The sequence below is a fragment of the Acomys russatus genome, chromosome 25, assembly GCF_903995435.1.
Source record: "Acomys russatus chromosome 25, mAcoRus1.1, whole genome shotgun sequence".
Taxonomy (NCBI): Eukaryota; Metazoa; Chordata; class Mammalia; order Rodentia; family Muridae; genus Acomys; species Acomys russatus.
The window spans coordinates 24,466,653-24,479,576 of record NC_067161.1 but is presented as its reverse complement, the minus strand read 5'-3'; the positions used below and the strand labels follow the sequence as shown (position 1 = coordinate 24,479,576).

The 12,924-nt window shown below is 42.9% G+C and overlaps 1 protein-coding gene across 3 annotated transcripts in view; it reads right to left on the bottom strand.

Moving 5' to 3' along the window:
• Gabrb2 (gamma-aminobutyric acid type A receptor subunit beta2) overlaps nucleotides 1-9,532 on the bottom strand; it is a 211,879-nt gene extending 202,347 nt beyond the window's left edge. For 2 of the 3 annotated variants that reach the window (XM_051167771.1, XM_051167769.1), the window contains exons 1-4: nucleotides 9,296-9,532; nucleotides 7,789-8,018; nucleotides 7,572-7,663; nucleotides 6,475-6,542 (exon numbers count right to left, since the gene is read on the bottom strand). In XM_051167771.1, the coding sequence (XP_051023728.1) occupies nucleotides 6,475-6,542; nucleotides 7,572-7,663; nucleotides 7,789-7,865 (237 nt within the window). In that variant the 5' untranslated portion in view covers nucleotides 7,866-8,018; nucleotides 9,296-9,532. Of the gene's footprint in view, nucleotides 1-6,474; nucleotides 6,543-7,571; nucleotides 7,664-7,788; nucleotides 8,019-8,658; nucleotides 8,816-9,295 lie in introns of those variants that run through there. The other variant, XM_051167770.1, reaches the window with a different exon arrangement.
• Between the last annotated feature and the right edge of the window lie 3,392 nt (nucleotides 9,533-12,924).

Genomic DNA, 12,924 nt, shown 5'->3' with positions numbered 1-12,924 from the left:
TTTTCTTAGACACACACACACACACACTTCAGAAGAATGAAAAAAACACACTACAACCAAACAGTATTCTAGTAAAAAGGAGATGGTCAAATCATTGGACCTTCCCATGTTAACAGTGTAGTCTAAATGAGATGCTGAGATTGAGAGATGAGAAGGTGCTTATGTCCTGCCTGGGTGACCTTGAAGAAGTCATTCTTCATCTCTGCCCTTGAGGTTTCCTTTTTATAAATAAGTTGATTGTAATGATCTCAGTTTTTATAGGAGGTTTGATAATGAGATAATGAGAAATAACACAGTGACTATGTAAGACTCCATAAACAGTGTCTATAATTATTTTATGATACTAATGAGATGGTGATGATTGCTGAACAGGTGGAAGAGGAGATAGAAGAGGAGGAGGAGAAAAAACAACATGGAAGAAGAGAAACAGTCTGGAAAGAAGGAGGCAGAAGAGGGTGTAAAAAGGAAAAGGAGGAGAAATGAGAAAAGATGGAGAAGAAAGAGAAAGAAAAGAAGGTGACGAGAAAAACATGATAATTAAGAAGAGGAAAGCGAGGAGGAAGAAAGAAAACAAGTAGAGATGAAGTGGGGAAGAAGAGGAGAAAGAGAAGGAGGAAGGGCATAATTTGTCAAAATTGAGTAGAGGAGTTTTCTATGCATAATCACTCTTCCTATTGTCCTAGTGACCACCCTCCATGTCCCACACCAGACATTGCTACCTCCCGGTCTCACTAGAAGATGTCTCCTCTGGTAAAGAAAACATGAAAATCTTCCGTCAAAAAATCTTGCAGCCTTTTACAACAACCTATGTTGTTCTTTGAATCCTCCTCCTCCTGCTTGCCTCCTGAAGGATATTTCTTTTCTACGGTACATATGGCTCTTTTTTAAAAAGCAATTTTCATCTCTTCAAAAGTGCAGTTGGCCTCCAATCACTAAAACGCTTCTCACTGCACTTCCTTAATATGTTCCTGTTCCTGTGACTGAGAGAGGAGACTCACAACTTCTTTAAAGTGATTCTGTTAACACTGGACCTGATTGACCACTTGTTTCTCATTCATACTCTCGTGAGCATCAGCTTCTAGGACACCAATTACTTCTTGGCTGTACGTCAGCTGCTCACCATTCTGTTTCCTCAGCTCCTCCTCGGTTTCCTACCACTTAAACTGCAGTGCTCACAAGACCCCCATTTTCAGCTACCTTTTAATTGCTTTCTAATTTTCTCTTCAAACAGTAAAGAGTCCCACTTACACAACACAGTGGTCAAGTCTATCTGCAATCCTTCTTTCTCTGTTGAAGGCTTCCATTTTCAATCACCTACCAGCTAACCCCATTTGAATGCTACATACATACAGAAAAATAAAAAGCTCAATATTACTTGAACTGAACACACCATCAGCTGATGCTTTGTCCTTCCGGCCTCCACTGCCATGCTTATTCTCTCTAGAGCAATAAACGACACAATCAAAATCTCTGGATTCATCTAAACCACACCACTCCTCATCTTTAACTGTATGGGTTTTATATCTCCTCCATTACAGCCATAGCTTAACTCACCAATGCTTCCTAGCTGTTGTAGTTATCTTTCATGTCTTCTCCTGACCTTAGACTTTATTTCACTTCCGTTAACCTCCTGCACTTCAGAACCATCTTCTAGAAGTTTGAGTCAGCCCATAGGATTCTGTTAAGATTCCTGTATGAGTCTTTTTTCTTTTTAGAAATAAAACAAGCACTTTTTTGGCTTTTAAATTTTAATTTATTATAATGTAATCAGATTACATCTCTATTGTTATCTTCCCATCATTCCCAACTTTCTTCCCTCTTGTACCCTATTCTCCTCCCCTAGACCTCTGACAGAAGGGGACCTCCTCCCCCACTATATGACCACAGCCTATCAGGTCTCATCCTGATAGCCCACTTCCCCTTCCTTTGTGTGCTGCTGGGTCTCCCCACCAAGGGGAAGTGATCAAACTGGGGGCCTCAGAGTTCATGTCAGACCATCCCTGCTCTCTCCACAAAAAAATTGGGAATAGTGCTACCTTAAGACCTAGCTATACCATTCCTGGGCAAATATCTAAAAGATGCTCCACCATACAACAAGGATATTTGCTCAACTATGTTCATAACAGCCTTAATCATAATAAAACAAGCTCTTGAGTAATGCAGGCAGGCAGACAGACAGACAGACACACACACACATACACACACACGAAAGAGAGAGAGAGAGAGAGAGAGAGAGAGAGAGAGAGAGAGAAACACACGCACGCACACACACACACACACACACACACACACACACACACACACACACACACACACACACACCACTCTGTATAGTCTGAACTCTGCCTGTGGCTACATCACCAACTCTTCACCTTTGTCCCTAGGATCACACCGCTTTTTAAAGCTTGATACCATTTCCCCCTCTCTCATATTCTCTTTTACGTCAGTTTTAATTTCTGCCTACAACACCCATCAATAGATATCTACCCTCCATTTTGATTTCTATGTAACTCATCATTATTCTATAGTTTATAAAGTTCTGTCCTCCTCCAAAGTACTTACAACTTGACACTGGGATTCACTCTATATTGTTGTTCTAAATGGTGCATGTCTTCAGATTGAGCACTATGATTCTATGCCCTGTTTCTCCACAGATGCATTATAAGTTGTAGACAGTAATAGCATTTCTGCTATGAAAATGAATTCTTCATTCGATGCTGGAAACCTCACATATTGGAAGAGACAATATTATTTGTTTTGATCTAATTCATCAAAACAGACAGGAAAACTATGTAGCAAATAAGCCAGCTTGATATACTAAATACTAAATGAGCATTGAAATTATGTGACAAAAGACTGATATAAGACAGAGACTACTAGGCACCTGCTTGGCTGCTCAACAAAGGTGTGAAAGAAAAGACAAGACTTAGGCTAAGCATATGTAAGAAACCGAGGCAAAATTGAAGACTAAAGCACACTCAAATATAAAGTTACATGAGGTCAGGGGCTGGATGAAATTCTTTGTTGCTCTGTCCATCAGGCCTTACACATATCTTGCTTATAGTAACTGCTAAAGAACTATTTCTTGGATTGAATTTTAAGCTGTGCAGCTGGTGATACAAGAAACATCTGTGTATTTTTAAAGCATTACTTCTCTCCATTTGCCATTCCATAAAAAGGTAATTTTGTGAATGTGTTTACTAGAACTCTTTCCTGAAAAGTGAAATATTGCTTTAGTTGGTTGGCAAATGTGCCATTTCAAAAATGAAGAATCTGCCTCAAACGAAGAAAAAGCTATTTTGGTTCATAATTCTCAGAGCCAAATTTGAATCGTAAAATGCACTTTTCATCAAAGAATCTTAACAAAAAAATTCCTGCCAATTTAACCAAAGACATCTAAAAATATTTCATTCTACAGCCAAGCTTCCTGCTTAGCAGCATTCTGACTGAGATCATATTTTCCAAAGATCTTCCACTGGGTGATGGTCACCCGAGTCAAGAGCCTCCCACATTGCCACTACATTCCCGAGAACTGAGAGTGACACACTGTTTAGAAACTTTGGACTTCCTTCAATTTTTCTACATTTCAAAGTTTCCTGAAACTTTTGTGTATTCAACCATTACCGTAACAAACAAATATAACCAGAAGAACACATGACTTGTAGATGGAAGTCAATTGAACATGTCCTTTACACATTGCCATGGAGGAAATTGAGTCTTAGTGAGATATATGGCCATGAAAAATGAACACAGGGCAGCAGCAGGAATGGACCCTGGGTACCATGATGGCTGGATTGGAATTCACTCCTTAATAAGTTGTATGCATCCCATCTCGTTTTATTAATTCTGGTACTTATCTGGGATGGTAGAAAAAGAACTATTGCTCCTCTCTGACACTTAAGGAAATTAAGACCTTTTTACTGTAAAAACTCTCAGTGTGAGTAAGATGTGGAAATGGCATCTAACACCCCGATGTAGCTCAGAATCTTTCTACAAGTGCCATCTGTTAAAAAAAAAAAAAAAAATACAACAACACAATCCTTTATTGCTTCAGTCCAAATGAGGGACTATTCAATAAACATCTTATTTTGAGCGACCAATGGCGGGGGATCTCACCCATCTCTTGCTTCTAAGTGAATAACCATATTTGGAAACAAGGTAATAGTAACATAGGGTACAAAAATATTCTTTGGAGGCTTAGTTTTAGGTCAGCAGAATTGGTAGCTGAAATAACTAAATTTTTCAACAGCTCAGAGTGTGGCTGGACAAAGCCATGAGTGTCAGCATTAAGCTAAGAAAGGAATCTGGCTTGGAATGCTTCACACTTGCTTCAAATCATTAATGCTACAGTGCTGTCCCATTTACACGCTGACATTTATTTTTGCACTTTCGACAACCCATGACTTCTCTGCAACAGTAAATAGCTCAAAGTGATGACACCCTGCCTCAGCTGGATCTATATTTTGACTAGCAGGTCTTGGCATTGTGTCCATCTCTGGTATCTCTTCAAAATGGTGCATGTAGGACAAAAATGTCAGTGAAATTCAAGGGAAAAAAAACATGAAAACTTTAGCCCTCTATGCCATTTAAGGATATAATAGACCCGAGTCCTTTCCTGACCTACTGTAGTCACTTGGAGTCATTTTGTGAGCATGGGTTTATCTCTTATGCATATTTTAATTTTTTATGAAATATTATTTTGTGATGTTTGAAAGAAGTGGTTAGTAAAATGAAGTTTTATTGGAGAAGATGAGCATAAGTTAAAAAAAGAAATGAGATATGAGTTTGATCCAACCACATGTAGAAAACCCCAAACCTTGATTTTTATATGACTTTGACATTAGCAAATCAATTTAGAGTCAAGTCTGTGGGATAATGGAGGAACCTAGATTAGAACATTTTCTATTTTTATATTTATTACAAAATATGTAAACTGATGAAAGACTTCTCAAATTGCACATATGTAAATATTTGCATATTTTGGAAGTTTGTTTCTTAAGAAAGACATTCTTAAGACCCACACAGCGGAATCCCTTACTGTGTGTTTCCAAATTATTGTCTTTCTCCTGTGTTTGTGTACCATACAACAACAACAAAAAATCCCAATTATTAGATTATGAGGTTTCCACTGCTGAGGTAATTGATTTTTCCCTCTTGAGTTTCTGTAAAATGGTCAGAATCTTATAATGCCTTCAGATTGTTACTGTTCAGCAACTTATAGCCATGTAAGTTGCCTCTTTGAATTCTGGGAATATGGCAACTTCTGTTGAATTGAGGTGAGAGCCACACTAAGTCCTAAGACTTCAAACTTCTTGAGTTAATTAGTATGTCCTAAATTTTATGTCCCAATGGCTGCCTTAAAAGTGTTTGTCTAAAAGCTTACACACGCCATCTCTTTCTTTAATTATTTGTCCACTCTCAAGACAGGAAGGCCAGAGAATGTCAGAACAATCTGAAATGTGCTGTGTGCTATCAGATCTGAAAGGGATGCTGGGATAGTACATTTAGGTTCCGTCTATTTAGATAGATTTTTCTAAAAGCAGACGAGAGAGGGGGGGGGTGTATCACTGGAGGAATGCCCCTGAGTTAAGTGGGGGAATCTGGGACACTTGTCCTTGTCATGCATGTCCGCAGTGTTCCTACACGGGCAGCAGGGGGCGCTCCTGCATGAACCAAACCCCCCCCAAAAAGTGCTTTCCTGCTGGAGAACACAGGTTTTTTTTTTTTTTCCCACACCCTCTCTCTCTTAGTGCTTGCTTTCTGTCCAAATCTGAGTGAGTGTGGCCTTCAATACATTGTATGAGGTTAGTGCACACGATGATTAACATTGCAGGGGCAGCACAGCAGTACACTTGGTAGTAAGCTTGCCTTGTGGAAAGAGAGTGGTCAGCTTTTATCTCTTTGAGATAGCTGAAGGGGTTAAAGAAGATGGAAAGTACTGGGGTTGGAGATGTGGAATGTCCTTAAGTATAAAGAGACAATTTCCCAAAGCAACAAGTGGGCATCCATCGTATCTCAGGATGAATTACTTAGTCACTTTGTGATAGTTTAGTTTGCAAGGTAGATTCCTTGTTATTATTTTTTCTCATTCAAATCCTCCTTTTACCATGACTGAGCCCCAAACCCAGAATTGGAACTAGACAAAGTGAGGTTTCTGCGAAGCTGTCAGAACCGTAGCTTCTGCAGGGGGCCTCTAGCATATTGCTGCCTTTCACAAGTGAATGTGTGGTGTGTTTTACTCACTCTGTTCGGAGACACAGTATTGGATCCAAATTAGGAAATGTACAAAGAACTAGAAGGAATTGTCCTGTAACTACACACACCATAAATGCCAGGGCAATATGCCTTACCCCTGTCCCAACACATTAGAAAGTGTTCAAGCTTCTACATCCCCATCCCCCAACGGATGCACAACCCCCACCTTTTCCCCAAATAAAGGATTGCAGGGACATAGCTATGAACATTAATACTCACCATATTGACTTCAGAAACCATATCAATGCTGGCGATATCAATGTTCATTCCTACAGCCACAGGGGGACCTGCAAACCAAGATGGTCAGCCACGTGACTTCTCAGAACTTAGTCATTCACACCAAGAGTTGTCACTGAGAACTCTAAAGAAAGCCCCTCTCTAGAACCAATGCTTATATTCATCACTTTCCTACTTCTTTGCAATAAGAATTGGGGAATACTCCTCTAGGAATATGTATGCAAGTGTTGATGGGACAGCGGTTCCAGCTGTGTCTACATATGTCAATGTCTCAGCATCTGAGTTCATACAATTGACAGCAGCACAAGAATGTTTTAGCCTTAGGGATTTGTGTATATTACACTGAAACCAGCCCCCCCCTTCTCAGTTCCCCCACCCACTTCTGTGTGTAGGTTTTAACTCTTTGAGTTCCAGGAAGAGTCTGAAGCAAAATTCAATGGCCACACTAGCATATCTGGGACTGCAGAGAGAGAGAGAGAGAGAGAGAGAGAGAGAGTGAGAGAGAGAGAGAGAGAGAGAGAGAGAGAGGGAGGGAGGGAGGGGCTCCTTTTTCCTCTGCTATCTTTATTCTCCACCCCCCAGACGTCCATCCTCCACTATATTATTCCCCTTAGAGGACTGGAGAGTTCCCTACAGAAGCCACTTTAAACCATGGCCAGAACTCTTCCAAAGTAGGTGGGCACAGGGAGTTGAGGCCACCTCTCAGCCAACTGCCTCCACATTCTGTCCTCCAAAATACTCAGATAACAAGACAGCCCTGGGCACACTGTTAACTAAACTTAAGAGGCTTGTATCTCAAGAAAGCTGAGACTGGGAACAAAGATTTTCCACGGTGAAAAAGCAGGAAAGCAGTTACAATGTCTGATCACACGCTAAGGGGGGTCTTTAAAAAAAAAAAAAAAAAAAACTTGCAAGTTCTGGGCAGTAACAAACTGGCTTAAGTTTGGATCCGTTGCACAAAATGGTAAAATATACCACATGCACCCATAACTAAGGAGAGAGAAGAGACAGCACACAAGACCAAAAGGCAGCTTCGGCTGTAGCTGGGCTGTTTCTTATTTGCAAGGCAATTTCATTACCTCCAAAATCTGGTCTCAGACGAATGTCATAGCCTTTCAACAGTCTGTCCACAGTCTCTTTAACCAGCGACATATTACTAGGGTCATTGACACTAAAGGAAAAAATGACAATAAACAGGAATGAATAAAGAAGCCAGCACGGCATCTTCAACAGCCCTGCTCACAGAGAGGTATGCAGGCAGAGCCCTGACAAGTGAGAAAGGAAAAAGACACTTACCTCTGAGCACAGACAGCGGCGATTATTAAGGGAAATGACCAAATCCCAAAGTAGTCCCTTTTCCGGACTCTCCACATCCCTTTAGTTTTTGATGGGATTGAGGGATTCACTGAAGAGAGGAGATCCAACTTAGTCTGCCCAGTGCAGTAATTCTAATGTGGGGCGCATGCGCACGGCGTACCAAAACATCAAAGGGGCAGTGGCGGCTGCTGGGGACCGAGATTTCCTTGCTTAAAAAATTAAAGGAAAAAAGGAAAGAAAAGCATATATGTGTGTAGTATGTACATGTTTGAATAATATTAAACTGTCACCCCAGAAGTGCATCCAAAGTAAAATCTTTGTTTTGTTTTGTTTTGTTTTAAGACAAAAGCAACCAGAGAGTCGGGTAAGTTTCTGTTGTTCCGGGAGGTAGTTTTGCACCTCACGGTGTGTTGGGGTTTTGGAGTGTGTGTATGTGTGTGTATGTGTGTGTGTGTGTGTGTGTGTGTGTCCCCTTAATTTTTTTTTTTAAATAGGAGTAGGATGTAAAGGAGGAAGCCGGGTTCCTGAAATCCCACTTCGGGTCTAGGCAGGTTGAAAGGGGATGGGAGTTGAACTTTATTTCCTTAAGAATAGCAGTCCCCTTGCTTGGGACTAGTACAAGTGGTGGGGGTGGGGTGGGAGAATTAGGAGTGGGGAGGGGAGCAGTGGGAATTGGAGTCCGAGGAGGAGTGCTGAGCAAATGCTGGATTTTGAGCGAGGGGGGTGGGGAGAGGATTGAGAATATGAAAGAATCAGAAAGAGGTTGAAAAGAAAGGGGAAGGATACAGGAATTCAAAGATGCTAGTCTTTACTTGGAGGCAAGGGGCAAGCTTTTTCTTCACTACTCACGAGTGATTGCTTTCTCTTCCTCCTGTTCACCCTTTGCCCCCTGTTCTCTAAGAAGAAAACCTCGGGGTCCTGGTTTCTGGCGCTGTGACGTTCCTGACCGGCTAGTCCGGCTATTTATAGCAGGAGGGGGAGGGGGCGAGGGGAGCAGTCAGGCAAAGGCTTCTCCCGGTTTGGGTCTGACTCTGCAATGGGAAATTATAAGTGGGCAGGGTGAGGTGTGACTGAGGGACAAGGGAAGTGGGGGCGTGAGGGACAGAGAGTGACAGGCACTCCAGCACAGGTGCTGGGCCAAAAGGCGGCCAGCACGAAGGCGGGTGGCGGGGTGGGATGCTCTCATCTCGACCCCCACGCCTCGCGGACGCACGCTCACACCGCAGGCTCGTGCACATACAAAACACACACACACACACACACACACACACACACACACGTGCGATCACAGTCCTCACCACCCCACCACTCCTCTCCTCTGGTCCCCCACGCCTCAGGGACCCACGCTCACACGACAGGAGCGCGCGCGCGCGCGCGCGCGCACACACACACACACACACACACACACACACACACACACACACTCACGCACTCAAACACACTTGCGATTACATCCTCCCCATCCTCGCCACCCACCACTCCTTACCTCACCAGCCCGAGCTCGCAGCCCACTACTATGGCCCAACAGAGCTGTACCCCTGCTGCTCAGATCTGGCTAGCTGAAGCTGTACCTTTGCATCCAAGCCCAGTCGTTCACAGAAGGCAAGGCAGTATAGGGGACCGGAGACCGCCTAAGCCACCTAGCCACCTATCTCCACACCACTTCTCCTTTTTCCTTTCCTAGCCCACGGGAGCCTAAAGCTGCCTCTTTTCCTCCTAGTCCAGGCTCATCACCGACACCAGAGAAAGATTCAGTTCATAGGAAAAATAATTTCCTCTGCTCGGAGTGGGAGAAAGAGGGTGCCAAGAGCAGCGGGACTGGGGTGCCCCAGAGTTGTGTTCCCCGGCTTATCTTGGAGGGGGGGGGAACAGAGCAGGTGCTTCAACTACTGGCGGCACTCCTTGGTGAAGAGGTGGAAAGGGGGAGCTCAACCTCGAGTCTTGTGCCCCAAACGCAACCAGAACATAATACTGAGCCTTGTTATCATTTACCAAGAGCGCCTACTATGCGCATGCGGTATTAACTAGAAGCTGACTCCTTAGTGCCCCCATTTTATGGGTTTAGAAACTGGCACATTGAATCTGAGGAACCTGTCCAAGGTCATTCAGGTGGAGAAGGGTGAAAAGCGAATTGCGCTTTTAAAGCAGTTTTTCTAACGCTTAGACTAAGACGATCTAAAACTCTTAAAACTAGGACCTCGGCTAGTTCACTATTGCCACGCGAGGGGGATGGGGGCGTGAAGGGGAGACCTTTGAGCGCACAGATGAGAAAGCACACAGATTACACCTGGCTGGTGGTCCAGCAAGTCTCTGCTGAGAGCAGGGACTCCGGATCCACAGGGTCCACAGCTAGCATGGCGCTGCAGGTTCCCATTTGAATTCTCTTAGTTTCCACTGTGGCCAGGTCCAGCTTCCCTCTTGACCCAAATACTCCATGACCGCCCTCCCCTCCCCACTCCGCCCCCGGGACATTGAGAGTCATTCTGGGGCAGCTTAGAGAGGTGACTCCAAGGGAACTGTGGAGGAGGGATAGTTGCCAGCGGGAACCTGATAGCTTCCCTAGAATGGAGGACAGAGAAGAGGGAAAGAGCTGTTGGCTTTCATAGTCTGAGGAAGTTTCTAGGTTACAGACAGGTAAGGCATAGCACCATAAGCTCAGTGCAGATGTACTGCATGACGATAACAGGGGGAGGATTGCTGATTTCTCTTCGTTTCTTTTGCTCTTACAGTAAGAATATTATTCAAGCTAAATACATTTCAATAACCAAAAGATTTTCAAAGTAGTTAGCTAACAATGCAACCTAATGATGAAGTCCTGGAAAACTCCCTTCTCTCCAAAAATATCTCTGAACCCAGACTTTCTTCCACTAGTTAACCCTTTTGTCTGCCCATCACCTTCAGGAAGGTTTCCAGTCGAAAGAATGAAGTTTAGTAAACAAAATACCCTCACATCCATCCAAAGTAATAGTAGTGATCCAATAACTGATTAGACAGATATGTATTGAGTATCTACTATGAAGAGACTCTCCTCAAACACTTAGACATAACTTAGCAAGACATTAATATCTTCAAACTGTGGTCTCCTTTATTTATGTAATCTAGACAAATAATAACACTGATTTCTCCACCGAGTGAGTGCTGAATGATGTAATCTCTTGAGTAGCATTTGTCATGTGATTAGCATATATTGGCAACATTTAATGAATGGACAAGAAATAAAGCACACAATGTTGAGTGACATTCATCTTTAAAGATGGAAAGAACACAAATTGGATGCAATTATTATTAATTTGCCTGAGGAGAATAAAGGAGAAGCCATTTGAAGAAAATCAAAAGAGCATTGTAAAAGATGAGAAAATCGAATGTCAAAAGATGAAAGGAAGTCAGGGTGGTGGTTTTTTCCCTATACATGGCAGCTCTCGTGGATATCGCTTGTCATTGACTACAGGGAATAATATATAAAAATACGTTCATTCTAGTTATAAGATGCAAGATGGACATGCCTAAAACAGATTGCGTTCCTGAGACTCTCAGGAAAATTTGCTGGTATAACTACCAAGGAAAATACAAAACTGTCTCCCACCCTCCCTCCCTGCCCCCCCCCCCCCCCCGTGTGTGTGTGTGTGTGTGTGTGTGTGTGTGTGTGTGTGTGTGTGTATGAATCATATGCAATGTGAAGCTGTGTGAACTCATGGACAATATGATCCAAGATCATACTGTAGAATAACCAGGCAAAATGTCAGCAACGAAAAGAAAGCATTATCTTATAATCATCTCTGAGTATTCAGTGTTTAAATACAACATGGGTGGCAATAGCCATCAACTCTGTATCACGATTCCTTTGTGTAATATTTATTTGTCATCATGGGCAAATGTTATTTGGCAAGCATTGACAATAATGTCCTGAAAACAGATATGGTCCTCGTATGATATGGCTATCATAGAACTAATTGCTGATTGAACTTGTAAATAGTCTATACGGTTGGAGATTCCTCAGTCTGAGGATAAAGGTAAGGCTTATAACTGGATAAACATTTCATTGCATGAAATTTGAAAGGTAAGCTATCCTCAGGCTGGGACTAAACTGAAATGTCTTTCCCACTTGTTACCTACCATAACACCTAGAGTGTTTTGCAGGCTGTTGTGGGAGATAAGGCACTGATGGTATTGCCCAGCTGTGAACATTATGAGCTATAGTGCCAACTTATCCGGCAAGAGATGCTCAAGTGTGGAACAGTTGCACAACTATTATGGAGGTAACCAAAAGGTGGTTAACATCCTATTTCTTGGAGGTGTAATAGACCTAGGGGGACCTCAACACTATTCTTTGCCTGATTTGATGTGGCAGTCTAAATGTTTATGTTTAGACCCGTATATCCTCTCCCACTCTATCCTCCGGAAGCTTCTCTTTGCAGAGAATAGCAATGAACATGGAGACTCATGGCTACTCAAGATTGCTAGACTAAATGACTGTTGAGTGCTCAGCCATTTTTTCTATAAACTAATTATTTTATTTATTATTACTTTATATCCCAATTGTAGCCCCCTCCTCTCCTCTCCTCCTTGTCCCACCCTCCCTCCCTCTTCCCCCTACTCTCCTCCCTTACCACTCAGAAAAGATGAGGCTCCACCCCCACCAACCCACCCCAGTATATCAAGTGACATCAGGATTGAGTGCATCCTCTTTCTCTATAGCCTGGCAAGGCAGCCTCATCAGGGGAAAGCAATAAAAAGCAGGCAACAGAGTTCTTGTCAGAGACAGCCCCACTCCCCTTACTTGGGGATCCACATGAAGACCAAGCAGCCCATTGGGTACATACATGTAGAGGGCCTAGGTCCAGCCAATGCATAGTCCTTTGTTGTTGTTGGTTGGTTGGTTGTGGTTGTTGTTGGTTTGGTTTGGTTTGGTTTATTTGATTTTGGTTTTTTGAGGCAGGACTTTTCTATGTTGTCTTGGCTGTCCAAGACTCACTTTGTAGACCAGGCTAGCCTTGAACACATAGCAATCCACCTGCTTCTCCCTCACCAGGGCTGGGATTAAAGGCATGTGCCACCATGCCCAGCATGGTCCTTTGTTAGTACTTCAGTTTCCCCTAGTCCTTCTGGGCCATGGTT